The 21,122-nt window shown below is 40.4% G+C and overlaps 1 protein-coding gene across 1 annotated transcript in view; it reads right to left on the reverse strand.

The window, feature by feature from the left end:
• grin2bb (glutamate receptor, ionotropic, N-methyl D-aspartate 2B, genome duplicate b) overlaps window positions 1-20,790 on the reverse strand; it is a 59,542-nt gene extending 38,752 nt beyond the window's left edge. Inside the window, exons 1-4 of the mRNA XM_039613494.1 lie at window positions 20,777-20,790; window positions 12,846-12,989; window positions 9,907-10,177; window positions 6,358-6,550 (exon numbers count right to left, since the gene is read on the reverse strand). Of these exons, the coding sequence (XP_039469428.1) occupies window positions 6,358-6,550; window positions 9,907-10,177; window positions 12,846-12,977 (596 nt within the window). The 5' untranslated portion in view covers window positions 12,978-12,989; window positions 20,777-20,790. The remainder of the gene's footprint in view (window positions 1-6,357; window positions 6,551-9,906; window positions 10,178-12,845; window positions 12,990-20,776) is intronic.
• Between the last annotated feature and the right edge of the window lie 332 nt (window positions 20,791-21,122).

A 21,122-nucleotide genomic window follows, 5' to 3' on the forward strand; every position in this document is an offset into this window, starting at 1 on the left:
CGAGAGCAGCATTACAGATGTGAACCACTGTTTGCTGATCCAGTAAGCGAACAATACAATAAGTAAAAGGCCTTTTGAAATATTGATTGGTTATTTCTGTGGCATTTAAATCTCCCTTACAGCAATTAGCCATAAACAGGGCCCGGATAGAAATTGAATTCATGTCAAATATAAGTGATTCAGCTCTGAAACACATAAATCCTCCCTCCTTTCAATGTATCTATAAATAGAAAACTAGGATCAACAGTTTTTAGTATGAGATGGGCAAAAGAGGGAGGAGCGGTGGGATGTGGAAAGCCCAAATATGACTTTCTGAGTCAACATTTTGTAACTGAGACATGTACTTGATAAAGGTTTTCGGGAAAAATGGACGACAATCTTTGAGTGAGAGGTGGAAAAAGGAAAAAAAGAAGCATTAGCAATAGAAAGGTATTTTAAAGACTGATGCAGTCTGTAGATTTAGATAGCATAGACTGCATTTAAAAGATGAATACCAGCCACAGTGCCTTCACCCATTGGTTAGTGAGTTCCTCATGTGAAGAACTGACCTAAGTTTATATGCTGATGCCATCTTACTGGACTGAAACTAGATGTGATGATTGAGGGATGCTTTTGATTGATAAGCTATTAACATGTCAAGCTTATATAGCAGAAAGCAACAGCAAGAAAAGGTAGGCCTGCCCTAAATTCATCCATCCATCCATCTTTGCTCAGGTACTGGTGTGCAGAAACTGATGCCTTGTTTTCTACTGACTTCTATACAATCAGACTTCATTTTGCACCCAGAGAAGATCGATGCAGGTCTGAGGTTCTTTCAGACCTGGAAGCTACATCTATAATAAAACCTGTGTTTTGTAGAAGGCAAACAGGCCTTCCCATCCCATCGTTGCCACTAAAGTGTGTTAGACTCACAGGCTGTAAATAAAAGATGGCAGCCACCATGATGTCACCCATTGGTTAGGGAGGTCCAGTTATAAAGCCTCAAGCTGAGCTCTTGTACTAACACCGTACAGATGTTTTTAGTTTGTACTTGGTGATGAGAAACAGAAGGATGGGAACAGGTATGCCCTAAAACATGTCCTCCTCCTTTTGGACTCTAATGGGGACTTGTTACGACTGCTGTCCTAATGTTGTATGCAAATCTAAGTGTGCAGGTGCCTTTCCGTCATTGGTGGATCTGGAGGACGGGCATGCGGATTGGCTCATTTCCTGGAGTATGGGTGGACTGCCTTTTTGTTTCATTATAGTTTTCTCTTGTTTTTTTTAGTTAGGGAGGTAAGTTGTTGTCTTTTGGTTTAATTCTGTTCAGTAGGTAAGTTTGTTAGATCCCTGAGGTAGACTCCCTTTTTGTTTGTTGTTTTCGCGTTAGGTCCACCCTGAAGTTGTAATCAGTTCTTTTTTTGTGTCAAATAACCTCAGGAATCACTCTATTGTGAATAAATCATTATGAAATACTATCTGTTGTGTGATGTGCTGCTTGGGGTCTGACGAGGATGACTTTCCCTTATGTTATGGCCTGGCCAGATGGGCCATAACAGAAATAGAATGAACATCATGTTATATAAAAAACAACAACATTGATAATATAACCGTTTGTAGATCAATTTAGCATATGACTGCATTCCTGTAGACTTCAGAGGGTTGCTTGAAGCAGGTTTAACGCTTTATAGGAGACTCACTGAAATACCAGGAATTCTACAATTTCAAATCACAAGTTTTATTGTAGGATATCACAATAATTTTATTTATATGTTTCTTGTTTTGCTCTTTTTCCTTTTTTATGTTGCAAATCAGGTTACCATGTGTGATATTGCCCCAGAGGGTAAATTTACCTTTAATATAAAACGTAAACTTCTTTCAGTTGTTTCCTTTTTCACAAAGGGTCACAGTCAGGCAGACTTTTTACACCAGATCAAACCCTCTTGTGGACTTGTATTTCCACCAGGTCTCATACTGTGGACGTTTATATGTTAGACAGATGTGTAAACTGGTACACTATGAAGCCCCATCTTTTATATACAGTCTGTGTGTTACAAAAAAGAAGTCCAATTCCTCAGACTCAATCTGTCAGTCAGAACTGCCCACCAAGTACATTAAAACATCAATATGATGTTGGCAAAAAATGCTCCCAACTGGACCTCATGGTGAGAACCATCTTTATTTACAGTCTATAACTCTAACCCTCTTCAGTGGCGAGGATGCCCAGAAGCACAATGCAATGGCTTGTTCGCCATCTAATAAACACAGATTTATTAGACAGACACTTTTACTGTGCATATTAAGAAATGTAATAATGCTGCTCTCCCGCTGCAGGACAAAAAACAGGAAGGAAAAAATACTTTAAAGGTAAAAGAAAACGAGAGGAGCACGCTTGCCTTGCGTGTACAGGAAGCAGCAGTGACTTTTTTGGCTGAATTTTACTGAATGCTCAAAAGAATGGCATGCAGCGGGCCCACAGCCGTGAAGAAAAATGTCTTGTCAGACTGCACAAAAGCACACTCACTACAAAATATTTATCATCTCTTACATCATATCTACCGGTGAGGAATTTGTAAATCAGCACAGGGATTTGAGAGAATTTTGAATGCCAGCCCTCACACACATACACACACACACACACACACACACACACACACACAACAAACAATAAAAAACATCCCTTTCTCTGCACACACAAATAAGCCCCTTAGCGCCTCATCCAGAAACCACTTGGAGCACATTTTCTCATTACCCCAGTGTTCTTGTCCTCTCTGTCAGGCAGGAAACAATGGATGGCCTCTAGAGCTCTGTGCGCTTGTGCGTGCATTTGCTTATTTGTGTAGGTTTCCGTGTTGGAGTAACTGCAGTGTATTTATGCATTTTCTACATGCACGCCTGTGTGTGTGTGTGTTGCCCCTAAGGTCAAGCAGCCCCTAAACAAATTTGTGAGCGTGACTCACCGGGGTCTCCCATCTCCGTCCATCAGCGCTGACAGGATGCCATGCTAATCTGGCATGCATGCAGCCCACTGTGGCCTGTAGCTATATAGGAGTTCGTAGAGACATATGGCCTTATTATTGCTTTTGTGTCTCGGGATGAGTGAATGGAAGAGTTGGAATTATGCATATGCAGTGTGTCTATGTGTGTGTGTGTATGTGTGTGTGTGTTCTAGACCCCTGTTAGCCCCTGGAGTCACCATCAGGATCCAGTGGTCCAAATTCTGTAGCTTCACTCAGTCAAACGGAGAAAAATGGAATGGATGGCTGGAAAACACACAGTATCAACACACATGCAGCACACACGCACACAAACAGCACGGCAGCATCCCAGGTGTGTGCCCGAAGGATGATTGAGAGCTAACCCTGGGTCTGATAGCGTCCTTTGGGAACTGAAATATTCATGGCCGTGGCGCTATTGTTATCTCTGTCCTGTTGGTGGCTGAAACCTCGATGGCACGCATAAGTGCTCCACATATTTAAAAAAAAAACAGAAACAAGGGTAAAGACAAGACCCAAATTTGCAGTAATACATCAACCTCAGCCTGGAGATTAATGCCGTAGTGGCAAGGGAGGTTGCATAATATCTCCCTGTTTCTTTGCAATCCTGAAATTCAAACTGACAGTAAAAAAAACAAACAAATAAAAAAACAGAGAAGGATAGAGAAAGAGGCAGACAGGTGAGTAGTTTTGTAAGGCTAAAGCACCGCTTTTATTAGAGGAGATGTCCTCAGGAGTTCTTAGTTTTTATTAAAATAAGTCCTAAAGAGCGCTTAAATGTCATGCTATACCAACACATCTGTGTTTACATGCGTGTTTCTGTGTGCGAGTGATAACCCCACTGTTGTTCTATGGATCTCTTTTTTTCCATTAATCCGGCTGTCCCCGAGCATTCAATTAGCTGTGGAATCTGTGATCAATGTGAACAGTAAAAGCATGCCCCATGAAGTTAAATGGGGATTAATTATTGAATACCAATGCTCCGTCTTGTTCTGTAATGTGCCAAAAAGGCAAAACAAGGAAGTTCAGAGGAAGAAAGAGAGGGGGGCGAGAAGGATGTTTTTCTTTAAAGATGGCTGTGAGTTAAGATAAAGATAAGAAGGGAGTTAATGTTTCTGTTCATCTTTTTTAAGTTTTTATTGGCCAGTAAAACAAATTCTGGCTCTCCTGAAGGAAACGTCTCTGCTTTGTTCAATGTCTGTGCGTATTTTTTTGTGCCCACGTTGTATTTCATGTGTGGGGTCGCACATTTTCTAGATTTGTAGTAGTAGTTTTTGCTCCGGCAACCAAAAACCAGATGGCTGCTTTGGCTTTGATTTAATTAATTTAAAAACATATTTACTTCTAAAGGCATTTTCTTGTAACACACCATGTTCATTGGCTGCACAAATATAAATTTTAAGCTTTATAAAATTAGGTGAAAGAAGCTTATTGTTTTTTTTCAGTAAGGGAGATTAACTTTCCTGGATGGTGCTCGTATTAAAACAATGTCTGAACACAAATATATGTTGATTTTGCAGCTTGTTTTCACTCAAGACTCTTCATGTACAGTGTATATATTGATTGGAACCACTCAGTGCCGGATTTTTAACCAACTAGGTGCAACTTTATGGTCATTTTCAACATGTTGAATGTCTATGAGAATGGCAGATAGGAGCTAAATGTCAACCAAATAGTATTTTTAATCTTATATTCCCAAACGCAGCCAAATTAGTTTTTTCTTAACTGAACCAAACAATGACGGAAAACCAAAAGTGGAAAAAGAAAATAGATGTTCCACTTGGACACTATATCCATGTGACTGCATGGCAGGTGTAATGAAAAAGGAGAGTGATCGTGGAGCAATAACAAGATAAAACAAGTTGTTGATTTTTCATATTTGTCTCCTCTTGTTTTCCACCCAGCTTCTGCCTCTGTTGTTGTCTTGATATGCATGTATTTCTTAAAGCTTTCAAGACAACTGGTGCTAAAAATTATGACGGAAAAGCAAACCAGTTTGTCTCAAGGGGCAATTGGCAGCCTCCCAACCCACTGATTTGTGTCCTACCCCACCTAGCTAATGCTGTACCACCTGCTTACCTGTCAGCTTCTTTGTTCTCACATGGCACAGCGGATCATCTGCCTCCATCTCACCCTATCCCTAGCATCTCCCTCTTTCACACCAGCTCTCTGCATGGTGTGCTTCATTACATCCATGAACCTCCTCTGTGGTCTTTCTCATTTCCTGCTGCCAGGCAGCTCCATGTTCAACTTCATTTGGCCAATATATCCACTAACCCTCCTCTGCACATGTCCAAAGCATCTCAACCTTACTTCTCTAACTTTGTCTCCAAACTGCTCAACCTGATATGTCCCTCTTATGTAATCATTTCAAATGGGTATCATATCCAATGAATATCTTAACATCTTCAACTCTGCAGGCTTCAGCGTGGCCTCCTGTGTTTTTTGTTAGCAGCTCTTTCTCCAAACCATATACCATAGCAGGTAAATAGCAACCTTTCCTTTCACTCTTGTCGCTATCCTTCTGGCACACCTGACACTCATCGTCACTCACCCCACCCTACCTGCACTCTCTACATCACCTCTCCTGTGCACTGTCCATGCCTTCCAATAGAAGTCATGGACAGTGGGAATCTTGCTTATGCTAACATTCATTCGTCTTCTCTCCAGAGCATACTGCCACCTCTCCAGACAGACCAGCTCACAATGTAGTCTGTGAATATGATCATCCATGAAGACTCCTGTCTGTCTCTGCTAATCAGTCCATCAAAATGTCCAAAATTTTTTATAAAAAATTAGGTAAAACCAAGAAAACGATTATTACAAACTCCATGTAAAAATCCTAAAAATCAACCTTGAAAACATTAAACCTCTCCACATGAAGTAGCTGCTACTGAAAAGCACTTATCTTTGGATAAACACCAGCAAACACTTTTATTACACCCACACAGAAAATGCTAACCCGACATGCTTTTTTGGGAAGTTGTCCTTGGCAGGTGGTTGGAGGAATCCTCTATCACCCTCTACCACAGGCTACCTTCAAAGAACAAGATCAACGAACTGTAGGAGACACAGGCCACCAACAAAGAAAAACGAGCCACAATCTGAGAAGCTTTAGGAGCTAGGAAAGCAGCAAGTGTAGTAAACAATGTAGCTCATGTGTTTTTAGACAATAAACGTCCCGCACAGGCAGCTGACTGCCTGGATTCTCTCGTAATGAAGATTATAAGTTCTCAAGAATCACGCCGCTTTGCAAGGTAAGCACAGTATTGCATCGCAGTCTGGCTTATCACACCAGGACATTCAGAGTTGAGGGGTTTGATTTCTTTACACATTTCACCATGTATGCACATCATCCATTCCAGCCTGTGCATTAACTCACTTCAGTATTTCCTTGGAGTGTCCGGTGTTTGCGCTCTTCTTGTCAGGTGTCCCGAGGCAGCTTGACTTCTGCATGGTGTGTGGCCCTCGATCCAGTATCATGGTAGAGGTTGCCGTAGCAATGACAGCCACTGCATCACATACCCTGGCCTCGATGTTGTAGTCCCATTCGTCATATGACACTGAGATAAGCCCTGGGAGAGATAGTGAGAGAGCAAAGGAGAGAGAAATGAGGTGAGAGAAAGGGATGTATGGAAAGAGAGAGGGACAAAAGAAAGATGAAAGGAAGCGGAGAGAGAGAGAGTAGTATGAGAAAAACAGGCGAGCAGAGTGCTGTGAAAATTAGCCAGAGGGGGCAAGATATACAAAAATAAAAGCATTTAGAGAAGGTGAAAAAAAGAGACAAAAGGGAGACAAAACTCAGAAGGAATGTCTAAAATGTTAAAAACAATATTGAAAAGGTGAAAAAAAAAGAAAAAGAAACAGCTAAATATGAGCATCAGTTGAGACTACGGTTACTCCTGAGCTCACTTTGTTATGCTTGGTTTTCCAAGCATGAGAAACTGCTGGCTATCACACGTCAACATCCATTTCTTGCACACAGAAACAACTGCGTTTTCAGGTCATTTTCCATGGCTGGTTAGGATTATGTGTGTCATTCGAAACCTGGGCTGTAAATCTATTGGGGAAAAAAGAGAAAAGGCAAAACACCGTTTTTAGCCAGCCTGAAAATGGTGTTTCTGCCGGTTTCAAACATATGTTAAAATTTGATATTTCACCTGCTCAGGCAAATGGAAATACAGTAATAAATTAACTGTAGTTGAAATAAATGGCTTTAAACATGCTCAGTGAGTGGAAGGGCTCTAGGGAGAGCCACTGCAAAAAGGACCTGAATCCCTGGAGAAATACTTTCAAACCATCACTGGGAATTTTGGTAACAACGGGGCCAGACTTCAGCTTATTAGTAAAACGGATAGCTACAATATTAAACTAATGTGTGTTTAGTCATGATTTACCTCTTATTCATGAAAAATCAGTGGATGCAAAACGATAACACATGATGAAATTAATTTCCAAGCACATTATGAACTCAGTTCACAAAAATCAGCGTGTACCTAATCACTGACTGCCACTGGTGAGCTGCAAATACAGTAGGAGAACATTTGCATATATGCAAACAGGCCCATCTGTCAGTTGTGCCCACATTTTGTTACAAAGTCTTATGAGAACCTACCACAGAATAAAGCAACATTGCAGACATTTCAGCGTCTTGATGTCAGCTTGGTAAATGGAAATGCAAAAACCGAGACTACAGTCCTTCAGCGTGTAGCAGACTGTGTAAATTCAAAGCACATTACATTTATACAAAGCTCAGGAGAGAGTCCTCCCACAGGACAGACAAGATGTTATGAGACTGCAGTGGAGCCTTAACAATACACTTCAGACTTCATTGATCTGGTTTAAAGGACCGAAGAAATTTTTATGAACATTGACAGGTAGTGAGGCAGAATAAAGCGATGAATGGCCAGTATAATATATGATGCAGCACAGGAATAGCCGTCCAAAGACACCACGATTGAGAGCATCATGGGAAGGGGCAGGCAGGGTTATCCTTTGTCTTTTCTTTTCTAGCAAGTCCTTGAATTTCAGGCTAAGTGGTGCGCTCCACCTTTAGGTGGGGTATTGTCGTCTAGTCACTTCTTTCCACTACTTCTCAGATTAAATGCAATCAACTCAGCAGTTTTTGATGGCAGCAGATTTATCTGGCAGCAGCTCTCCAACACACCGTCTTAACCTCTGTGGTGGTGCACTGCAAAGACATATATTCTCAACAGGAGATTAATAATCCTATTCCCTGTGCTCATGCTTAACATATCACTCTCAAAACAAAATCAAAAAGACTTTTTGGCTGGATATAAGATTGTAAGACTTGGTTAGACAGACTGATTTTTGCAGTGTAATCAGACTCTCCTTGTTGGAAATCAGGAAGCTGTTTTCCGAGTAAATCGATACTGTTGCTCCGTCTCTTCTAGTTACCTCACTCCTCGTTTAAATTCCAATCCTTGTTTCCCATCTGACGTTCCACGGAGGTCAGCGTTGTCTCCAGCCCCGGCTACTGCTCAGTCAAACCCTGCATTGGAAGGATTCGCAAAACCCGGATTCCCTACTTCCATCAGAAAACCTCCTTTCTGGACCAAAAGCTCGCGAGTAGAACTGTTCCCATTACTCACTCCACAATCATACCTGTGCAGCTCTTCTCCTTCTCAGATAATCTTCTCCTCTCCTCCCCTTCACAGAACTTCTGGCCGCTTATCTCTGCTCAGACCCAACTCCACGTTTCGGTGCATTACTTGCTGTCTTTTCAATAAAGCTTTTGAACTGCATTCTGGCGTTTCCAGTCTGAATTCAGAGCCCTCACTTTGCCAACATGACAGAATACTACGCACCAGCCAAGCAATGACGCAATCAAGCCTTCCCATTATTTCCAAACTATATGTGAAAAAAGGAGTTTATTGAATACACTCTGCTGTGTAAATACTAAATCCTTGCCCAGCAAACCTCTCGGCTGTGAGCGTAAAACCCCCACTCAGCGCTGCCACATACGCCTGGGGATGCGACCTGGCAGCTCAGCCACTCAGAACTTCCCCCTCAGAGATGTTGGCACCATTTCTTTGGCCCGTGGCGATAACGCGGAACGGATTATTGCTCAACAGTTTCTTGAAAAACTGATCAGAATTCATAGAAAATAAACACAGATAAATTAAATCTGTTTAACATGTGTTAATCTGGAAGTTTAGAAATCTTAGGAAACATAAAGAATGAAAATCCTGAAGTTCAGCCCCGCTTGATCACAAGTGTCCTCCTGCTTGGACTAACTCTAGAAACGAAACTCTAAACAGTAGAAATCGACCAATATTACAAGAAGAGAGAGAACGAGGTGGATCTTTCGCTCTGGTTAATAGCAAAGCATCACGATAAATATCCTGTGTGATACTAAAAGAAATACATTCTATTTTTAATTGGCTGCATTAAAATACACCTTGAAACTGAAGTATTATGCTTTCCCTTGCTCATGTTGGAAATGCTCTTATTAAACATGGCCAAAGTTTCAAATAACGAGGTCAAGTGCAAATAATCCATGTGAGCTGAGAGCTTAGGCTTCAGACTGCTCGAGTTTTTCAGACTCTTTCTACTGCAGGATGTGCATGGTGCCAAAGAGATATTTTTCATTTTGTCATGTCAGGAACATGGCTCTGGCTGCTGTTAAAACCTGTGTGCAAGGGGCAGCCAATCAGAAGAAAGATGATTTAAAGGGTGAACAGCTGAACCGGGTTGCTTCTAAAAGAGGATAAACCGAGGCACAATATGAAAGAAAAGGTTTTTATCTATGAATCACACAAAATCTTTTGAAAAGTGTCTCGATCTGCATTCAAGAACAAAATTATGTTGCTGCAAATTAATCTAATAGGTTCATTTCAACCACATGACACATAAACCTAAAATTTAAAATCTTGACAGCACTTTCTTCTGCTCTGGTGTCTGGGTGTACCTGTGGGGAAGACTGAGGGAACATGGTCTGCATCACCAGCCACAAGCGAGGGCACAATCCAGGTGAAGCCGTAACCTGTGAGGCCCACAGAATGAGCCACTTCAAAAATAGTGGTAGCCTCTTCCTTTGTGCAGTACAGCAGAATGACAGGGCTCTGCAGTTTCTTTAGCTGGTTCTGGATCTTGAGGTCTCCATCATCCACTGACATATCCAGTAGGAGGACTTCTTCTAGCTCCCAGCCTACAAAGCTGTTCTCGATGGTGCTGCGGACCTGGAGAGAAAGCAGGAGATTGTTTGAAGACGCGTGGGCTGCACACATGCAGTGTAGTTGTGAAGGAGATATACTGGAACAAAACTGACTGAGATGTCTCCTCCTCCAACCTCGAGACTGCCAAACAGTTAGTCTCTACACATCTCCTGGGAGGAGGAAGCAATGGTCGATTAGGTAAAAAAAAGATTAGGTAATCTCTTTTTCCCAGATATTACAGCTATATCCTCACACACAGAAAGAAAATTCTCTAGGAGATGGTGCTGGTTTTATTTTTCTGTGCTCACCTGTAAACAGATAAATGAGCAACGCAGGAAGACGTGTAAAATCTGTATTTATAGATCTCTAACTGAAACAGTATATGGCACTTGGATGAAGTAAGTATTGTAGCTTTTGAAAATAGCTGTTCCTCAAGGGAATCAATTCAAACTGAGTTGTACGAGATTAAAAATAGGCAACTTCTCATCACAACATCAACTTTGTTTTGTAATTAAGGAAGAAAATTTGGGTCTTCGAAGCATTTTTAAAATTTGCTTGAGAGAGGAGAGCACAACGAGATTTATGATGCTCATAAAAAGTGACTATAGAAATACAATCAGTTTTTTCTTTGGGCTTTTTTCTTATTTTCCAAACACACAGAGTTTATGTTATAAAGATAATACAACTCCTCAGAGAAGTACCAGGCTCCAAATACCCTCTATATGTTTTTTTAAAAAACAGATTGTTTCTTTAACTTTGTTCAAAGGAAAGACATTGCCATTGCTGAATTGTTATTACAAAATATGATTAGCTTGGCTTCAATAAAGTTTTTATTCTGCTCAGATGTGTGTGTGTGATGTTCAAAGTGATTCAGGATCTCACACAATCCTCTTTAAAGAGTGCGTTCTTGGCCTTCAGATAAGAAGGCTGAAACCACCGAGCAGCAAAATTCAAAAGGCCTGTCTGCTTTTAAAGCAATCAGAAAGTAGAACTAGCATCCCGCGTGCTTCCAACTCCAAACTGCAGATCTTATCATTTTTTGAAACTTGAATTTGTGGCAATCATGTTCTCAGAAATAAGATCATCTTCTCAACTGTACATTGTCTTTAAAAAACCACAAAATTACAAAAAACAGGAGACTAAAAGGAGAAGACATGTATCTTATTAAAGGAAGTACATTAATCTCAGGCTTCTTATATTAGGTAGCCAAAAGACAAAAGTAATAAAATCCAGTGTGCCTGGGACCCAGTGTGAAAACATATCTGTTGGATGAATCTATGGTTGAAAAACATGACGACCATTATAAACCAGTTCTTATTATCTTTGCAGATAATACTCCTCCTTATATTTCTGATTTCAACTTATTATCGAGTAGTTGTATATTTTGGATAAAGGCAGAGATAAGGCACACAAAAATTTACTTTTACGTAAATGTGTTTTTGTTTCAGCATTGCAGCTGAATTTTACTTTGAAATGTCCATGACCATGGCTCAGGGGGTTGGGAAGCGCACCTGTAACCAGAAGGTCGCCGGTTCGATCCCCGGCCTTTCTGTTCTGGCCTTTCTGTCCTGGTCGTTGTGTCCTTGGGCAAGACACTTTACCCTATCGCCTACTGGTGTTGGCCAGAGGGGCCGATGGCGCGATATGTCAGTCTGCCCCAGGGCAGCTGTGGCTACAACCGTAGCTTGCCTCCACCAGTGTATGAATGTGAGTGTGAATGAATAATGGCATTGTAAAGCGCTTTGGGTGCCTTGAAAAGCGCTATATAAATCCAATCCATTATCATTATTATTATTATTATTAAATTTGATTCAATCCTGAAGTTAGGAGTGTGGTTCCTCTGACTGCCAGGTCAAGTCCAAGGAGCTCCCCATAGTCTCTCTATATATGATGGATGTAGCTATCGTGACACTATCCATTTGTTTCTGAAATCTTGTCTCGTTTTGAAGCCTCTAAATTATTTTCACCACTGTCATGTCGAAGTAAAAAAAACAAACAAAAAAACAGCTGTGATGGGCAGGGGTGGGTCTGACTGTGAAATTGCCTTCTTGCCTATCACAAAATCAGCTCAAGGCACTTTTGCACTCGCTCCATTTTTGCAACCAAGAATCTTTGTCCTTCTTTTACACAGTCTATACCACGGCCTCCTTTCATTCTCTTTTGCTTATCCTTATCAGGACCATGGGGGGGGGGGACTGGAGCCAATCCCAGCTGCCACAGGACGAGGCTAGGTACACCCTGGACAGGTGGTTAATCTGACGCAGGGCCAACAGCGACAGATGTGCAACCATTGCACTCAGATTCACACCTGAAGAGAACCCATGCAGACAGAGGAAGAACATGCAAACCCAACACAGAAAGGTGGTGGAATCGAACTCAGGACCTTTTTGCTCTAAGGCAATAAGTTAGCAATCCACACTTTCATAAAAGTGTGACTAAATAAAACCAACAAACCAAATCGTTGAAGCTTCAAAATGCACAGGTCAAAACCAATGGGTGATGTCACTTAATGGTAGCTACGTCCATCTTTTATACTGCACACTGTTGGTGCCTATTGGTGCATTATTAAAGCAAATATCTGACATAGACTCATTTTTTAGGTCATGCTACAGTCTGTCAAACACATTGGCTACATAATAATAAATTAATGATGCAGTATAATAGAAAGCGTCTGTTTTTTGTATTTATTTACCTTGTTGACAAAGTCCTGGTAACCAGGGTAATACGTGGTGACTATGGAAAAGATGTACCAGTCATACTCCTCCATAATGTTCAACATGACGGAGGCCTGCTGCTCGATGGATGGACCAAACTGGAAAAACATGGAGTGGTCGTCCTGGAAACGAGATACACAGAGCCAATCAGCAAATAAGGTCATGAGTCATACAGCACGAGAGAGAACTGGAAGGTAGGGCACAGATGATTATGGAGCGTATCCAGCTCCTGCAAGCCAGAGAAACAAATATAGTCTTGTCTGTAGCTCAGAGTTTACCATCCTCCTTTAATGCTGTCTGACTGCACCACAGAATATGCACCAATACTCTGTGGTTCAGCCAGACAGCACATGTGATGCAAACCTTTTTGATATCTTAAAGATATTTATGAATATTCTAACACAGACAAGGTGGCATTCATAATCAGAGAGCCTCATCACATTTATTATGCTACTGAGTGCACAATTAAGATGGCCACCTGGTTCAATGATATTTATTGCAGCGCAGCAACTTTGCAGCACGCGTCAAAACATTTTTCTCCAAGGAAAAAAAAGAAAGCTTTTTTCTTGCTCCAGGAGATGTCACGAAGCGGTCAAGGGAAGGTCAGTCATGTAAAACCACCAAACAACTTATCAGGACAAAGAAGTCACGATGGATTATTTACAAACGTCCTCCCTCCGAGGAGACGTGACAGAGCTGCTGTAATGATGTAAACAGCATCGTGTCAGCAGCCTTTTTTAGTCTGTCCACATTGAGGCCTTCTGTTAAAGGGTGACTAGAATAGAGATCTGAGAGTTAAGCAGAAACACAGCCTGTGTGTGAAAGTAAAACAATGTAAAATGAGGCTAAGGTACTAAAATCTCACCTTAAGCTGTATAAAGAACTAACAGTAGTTCTTTAAAACATGCATGTAAGACACTGATGCTTAGACTCACTTTCAAAATAAACTTAATATTGTTTCTATACATGTTTTCAAATCCACACTTTTGCTTATTTCGGAAATCTTGGAGCCATCTCGGAGAATCCTCCCTCCTTTACTGCCAACATCAATAATGTCTCACATTCAGCCTTCTTTCAACTATGCAACATTTCTAGACTACGCCCTTTTTCTTTCTCAACACCTCACAAGTTCTGGGTCGCGTCCTGGCCACCTCTTGTTTGGATTATCCCCCTCAGAACTTCTTAATCAACTTCAAATGGTTCAGAAGTCACCCGATCATATTACGTCTATTATGATCCAGCTTCATTCACTCACTTTTCCCTAACACATCCAATACAACATTCTGCTCCTCACTTTCATGGCACCCCCCCCATAACTCTCAGACCTCCATCATCCTTTCACACCCTTTCTGTGCTCAGCCTAAGCTGCACTCCTGAGCCCTTCTCGTTTCAGACTTAACACCACGGGTGCCAGAGCCTTTAGCTGCACTGGAACTCACCTCCACTTCACCTCTGTCAACTAGACTCTATTACACAGTTCAAATCACAGCTGAAAACTCATCTGTTCACATCAGCAGGTCAACTATAACCATAGTGTTTGACATGTTTTACACTCATATATTATTCCAAGGTTTTAATCTATTCTATTATTCTTGTTATTCTGATGATGCATAAGGTGAACCTTAGTGTTTTAAAGGTGCCAAAAAATTGAATTTATTATTGTTATTATAAAAGCTGACCATGCCCCCCACCTCAGTTTAACCTGTTAGCATCCCAGCTTTAACTAATAACCGTTGAAGCAATCACAAAATGCAGTGCAGCTGATGGAAATCTCTTTAGTTTTGCAGATATTTGGCATGGTTCCTTTTTTAAAATCCTTGATTTCTGCTTTCAGTTTTTATTGAACACATTTGTGTTTGAGTTTCAGTTTAGCTTTCTGTTCTCATGTTGGAAGTTTTGCCTCCTGATTGTTTTCAGTAGCGTCTCGTTGCCCTTCTGTTTCTGATTCCCTAATCAGCCCTCTGTGTATAAATATTCCCGTCTGCTTCTTTGTCTTTGCTGGATCGTCTGTTGTACTTCCCGGTTCCCTTGTGTCAGTTTTCAGCGTTTCCAGGCTTCATGTCTAAATGTGTGTGTTGTCTGTTATTTGGGGATTTTTTTTCTCCCTTCTGGACTTGTTTACCTTTTGTTGCTTCTGTGGACTTTAATTATCAGGTTTTAATAAAGCTCGCTTTTTGTTTTACTCTGTGGTTTGGTCTGTATTTGAGTCCACCTTTAAACTGAAATCTTGACAGTATATGAGCATAAAAGAAAATTTTATGCAAATTAAAGCGTGATAATGGTGCTACAAGGAGATTAGAATTAGACTTAGAAGTCTTTTATTGCCATTATTCAACGTATAACAAAACTGCAGAGAGGCTACACCTTCAGATGCAAAAAGAAAAACAAAGAACAAACATGCAGTCATTTGCATTTAAATATTTAAAATGTACTATATATTATATTATATAGTAGGGATGGGAATTGAGAACCAGTTCCCAGAATGCTAATTCCTTGGAACTATTAGTTTGCTGGCCTAATGATCCTGCTTATTGGTTGCACTTGTATTACAATTAGCTGATTTCAGTTCAAGTGCAGGATTAGGAAAATAGTAGCGCAGTCTGCAGCATGGATATGGACATTACTTTTATTTTTATTACACAAAAGAATGATATTCTGATGGTAAAGCACAAACTGCATCCAGGACAGAAAAAAGTACATTATTTTGTAAACACAACTTCGGCTCTTTGTGATCATCTGCACAGATAGCATGCTAATGCTAAGTTAGCCAGACGGTATGCTAATGCTACCCTGACCCCAGCCTAGCAGCCAGACGTTGAACTTTAACAGGTAACAAACTGATGAGCAGTCAGGCTGCAGCCTCCAAAAAAGCAGAGAAATACCCCCAACATGCACAGACATTTGACCACACAGCATGAATTAATTTGCAGGAATATCTTTGATATGCTACTTAATGATAGTGGTGACTCAAAGCAGAGCCAATGAGAACCCCATGAGAATCGATAAGAGAATCAAATCAATAAGTGATATTGATAATGGAATCGAAATTGCTAAATTCTAATCAATTCCCATCTCTATACGCAAGGTATGGTAACCACGTAATGTGGCAACAAAAAGTGAGTTGCAAGTATTTTGCAATTTCACTATGACTTAACTGACAATAGATAATATTGCACAGAGGATTCTGATGATCTAAGATATTGCGCATTGATTAAATATTCCTGTTGGCTGTGATATTGCACACGAGCAAAATTATTGCAGGGAGGAGACAAAGGAGAAATGGAAGGAAGGATAAAGGAGAAATAGAAGACGAGGTAGTAGTGGTGTTGAGGGAGAGATGTCATGACACTTGAGAAGAAGCTGAGTCTGTTTGTCTTGCTTTCAGGAACCTGTAACACCTGCCAGAGGGCAATACGTTGAATAGGTGAGAGTTGGGATGTGACGGTGATCAGGATGACCAAATGGTAAACACAAACTTGTGTACCAAATTTCATGGGAATCCAACTTAAAATGATCTACCAGCAAAGGCTAGCAGCTGGTACTGTTAGCAGATAACTCCCCATCTCTACTCCTGATTCAAATGTGATCCATTTGGTTACTAAACAAAGATGGCCATGGCAATATATTAAAAGTCTTCAAAATTACAATCCACGAATGACTGGTTGCCAGATGCAGTCTGCAAGGAGCCTTAAGCTAAAAGTAAATATTTAAAACCAGCTTACATCCATGTTCTTATTTATTCTGTTTTCAGCTCTCTTTATTGGCGTTTGTTGGTTCAAAATAAGGCAAAAAAAAAGATGTTAAAGGCATAACTGTAGACAAAGGTCTCCTATGACTTGGATTGATTTAAAAAAGTTACATTGCTTTTTAATTCTGTTATGTCTTATTTACTTATTTGTCATTTTAGATAAACTGTGGCTAAAACTGATGTGAAATGTTGGACCACACTTCACAGCAGCACCAAGAAAAGAAAACTTTTAGTCAGTTAGCTCTCATTCGCTTCGCTTCACACGATCTTCAATTTTAAAGTAGAAGATTCAGTATTTTGTGCTTTCTTATATTTGCCCCCTGTGGAACATCTTACCCATGCATGGACTAATTATATAAACCTGCATATGCACATGTTAGTCATGCAGGAAGCAGAGCAGTGCTTGGGTTACGTGCACGACCTCCACTCTACATCAAAGCCAGTCTTCCCTCTTCCACCACTTTCTTACCCAGAGGGGGAGAAAGGATGTACTACCTACCTTTCACTGCGATTATATGCTAACAACATTGCAGTGTCAAGTGACGTTGGAGGGGCTGGCAACGCTGGAAATGAGTAGAAAAGTCGAGTGTTTACATTTGTGTGTGTGAGCAGGCTGAAGCCGGCGTATTCCCTGCTTTGACAGTTCATACACTCAACTCGGTAATGATGGTATTTTCACGCATGACCGGCAGCTAATGCACTATTCATCTCTAACCTCACACTTCCATCATTGTTTGATGACTGCAGCTTCAACCTGCTGAGTTTTAAATGGATTGTGCAGATGAGTGTAACATGTGGTTTACCTGACATTATACTACCCTCTTCTTCCACACACTTCCACCGCTCACAGCAGTCGCCGCTTCCTCGCTTTAAACAGATGAGGCTGACGACGCTCTTTTTTTTTTCTTTTTTTTTTTGGTGGCGGTTCGCGTGACAAAACCAAAACTAAGGATGATGTCATCCTGCTAACACGTGTTGCCCGTGTAGCCAAATTTGATACAGCTCATTCTTCTGTGCCTTCTGTTCTTAGAGGCTGTTTAAAAAAACACAGTATTGAAATACGTGACTTGAGCTTTCATTACAGTGAGCATGATGCCGTCGACCGTGCCCTAAATAAATGTGCTCTCGGAGTGTATTAACCAACAGCTGACAATACGAGTGCACTATTTACTCTTGTTTCAGCAGCATCTTCCAAAAAACCCCAAAACTACAAAGCTCACTGCTCAAAGCTTTTTTAAAAATGAAATTCCATATTGAAGAACTGCTGTTAAAGACTTTCTCTGCGAGTAAAGAGTAAAAAGAACAGCGCTGCTGTGAAGCACTGAGGGCTGGATGTTTTGATCATTTTGTGGGATTTGGTATTTCCAAGATTTCTGAGACAGTTGTGAGCACAAATGTGGGAGAAATCAACATCTCCTCCCACAAACCATATACTGTTTAGTGTGGCTATTTAACCAGATCAGTTCAATAAAAATGGCATAATAGAAGGCTGGAAAATCATCGCCTGGTCTGGTGAGTCTCGATTTCTGCTGCGACATTCGGATGGAAGGGTCAGAATTTGGTGTAAACAACATGTAAGCGTGGATCCATCCTGCCTTGTATCAATAGTTCAGGCTGCTGCTGGTGTAACGGTGTTTGGAATATTTTCTTGGCACACTTTTAACCATTTAATACCAACTGAGCCGTGTTTAAACACCACAGAATACCCGAGTATTGTTGCTGACCATGTCCCTTTATTACCACAGTGTACTGATGACCGCTTCCAGCAGGATAACGCACCATGTGCCAAAACTCAAATCACATCAAACTGGCTTCTTGTGCATGTTCTCTGTACCCAAATGACCTCCACAGTCACCAGATCTCAATACAACAGAGCACCTTTGGCATGTGGTGGAGCAGGACACTCAAAAGGAATCCAACCAGGCACTAGCAAAGGTATACCTAATGAAGTGGCCGGTGAGTGTAATGTCACTTACCAAGGATACAAAGATTTTAATTACGGATGCCAACAGCAGTTTCTTCATTCAAGTGCTTTCTGAGAATCTGTGTATTTTAGTAACCTGAAGAAATGTTTAAATTCTGCAGTTAAAAAATACTGTAGCTGTTTTATAAGATGTTAGAAAGATTCTCAGAATGTACTTCTTTATGCCAACAAACCTATAAATAGATAAAATGCTGTTGGAGTTTTAATCATGGCTCTAAAGGGGTTTTGAAACAGCTTTTTAACCTTCATTCATAACTGCACAATTATCTCTATTAATTAAATATGAAACATAAAAAAGAAAAAAAAAAGCTGTCTTTAAAAAAAAAATCCGTACAGGTTTAATGTGTGTTTCCAGGATCCATCCATCTGTGAACTATGTCTATGTTTGACCCAGCATATTAATTAACATTAGCACTTCAATTCATCATGTAAATATACCACATTTAGCCACACGTGCTAATTTTCATCTGCAGGCCCCGGCAGGTTGGCGGCATATTAAATTAATCAGCAAAACCAAACACAGAGAAGCATGTAGGCATAATTAAAAGGCGGAAATGTGTAAAATACAACACATAGAATATTATGTAACTGATCAAACACACCTCACACTTTTTATCATTTGTTTATATTTCGTCTGCCGCCCCACAGTTAGAGACTGACCTAACTAAGACTCACTATTACACCTATGTCTCCTCCACCTATACATATTTTTGGTTATTTATTTATGTATGTATTTATTTTTTGGTAATACCAAGTGTATTACATTTGATACATTTTTTTTTCTGACTTTTTGAGACTTGACTTGATTTTTTTCTCCCTGAAAAAACTTAAATAAATTGCAGAATATATTTTTAAACAATAAACTGCAAAATAAATAAATGCCAGATGTAGCAAATAATACACAAATCTAAACTGATATTTGCAAATTCATATTTTATTTGTTTTATTTTATCAGAGGATAGAGAATCAGGGAAAATTCAGAAAAAAAATTCAGAAAAAAATTGAAAATTAATTATTTCAAGGTTCAAAGTTTTAAGGGCTTAAGCTGAAAATGCTTTAGATCAGAGGTGTCCAACATAAGGCCCAGGGGCCAAAATGGGCCCAGCAAATACTCCAATCTGGCCCACTTCACAGCTTTAGAAAATGTGACTGAGTGAATAGATTTTGAAGTTTTAACTGTATTTTATTATAAGCGTTAGAGCTTTTTCTAATAATAAAGACCCCCACCTCCCATTGCCACCCACACTACACCAAAAGTACAAGGACATTTACAATGAATTAATTAAAAAAAACTATACTCTAAATATATAATAACAGGACAGTCTGAGCAATGATCGACCAGTAATGTTTGTGTTGGTCTGGCCCACTTCACCTTACAGTGGGTTGTATGTAGCCCAGCAGGTAAAATAACTTTGCATCCCTGTTTTAGACGGTCTTACATGAGCACTTTCAGTCTATAGGAGTAAGAACCAATCTACTAATCTAGTTAAAAGATGTGCTGAAAAAACACAACCACAAGAACACATCCCACTTTAAATGGGGCTGCCAAATAAGGCCAAACCCTTCTGCGAGGTCAGATGCCAAAAACAGATAACTAGCTGAAGTGGCGCTCTGGCGAAACTGACCCACTTTGCTTTGCTCACCTTTAAACATTTCCTCTCTTTAACTCTTTTTTGTGCAGCCGCCACCTCTCTTGTACATCGAAGCTACTTAGTCATTCCCTATCTTTCTTTATCGCTTCCTCTCACTTACTTACTCACACAGTATCCCCCTTCTCCTTAAAGTCCCTCTTTGTCTTGGTATCGCCTTTCTCCTGATTCCTACTTTCTAAGAGGGCTCAGAATGGTGTAATCACTCGCGAGACCAAACCTGCCATTCAGACGGATTGTGAGGGCACTACTTATTTCATTCTCTGCTACTTAGATTACAGCTAATCATCATCTCATTCTACTTTCTCTTTCTTATCCTAATCACCCCCAATTTAATTTCTGTCCTTTATTCGCATGGCATTAGTGTCACCTTTTTCTCGCTCTCTCTTTCTCTTGAATCCTTTGACCTTGCCCTGTCTTTTTCCTCTCTGTCGTCTATTTTACATAATGTCCTGCAGCTCCATTAGTTCATTTCACATTGGTGTGAAGTGTCCTGTGGGCTGCAGGTGTGTGTGTGTGTGTCATTACCGAGGCAGCCTGCCTCTCTGCCCGCCTGCTATCCTGCCTGTCATTTTGCATCACACGCCGCTTGACCGACAGCCTGAGAAAGCGGCTTGTCACCTAATTTTCAAGCTCTGTTTTTGTGTCTCTTTTTCTATAAATCACAAGTTAGTGTGTGTGTGTGTGTGTGTGTGTGTGTGTGTGTGTGTGTGTGTGTGTGTGTGTGTGTGTGAGATATGGATTCCAATGTGTAATTTAAGGTGTCTGATTTGTTGAGAATGTCTGCAGGTTGGACAGATATAAAGGACTGAGATCTGAAAGAAATTACATCTGAGACTCACACTGATAAAACCAAACAATTATTTCTAATGAA

This window comes from Oreochromis aureus, linkage group 6 (genome assembly GCF_013358895.1).
Source record: "Oreochromis aureus strain Israel breed Guangdong linkage group 6, ZZ_aureus, whole genome shotgun sequence".
Taxonomy (NCBI): Eukaryota; Metazoa; Chordata; class Actinopteri; order Cichliformes; family Cichlidae; genus Oreochromis; species Oreochromis aureus.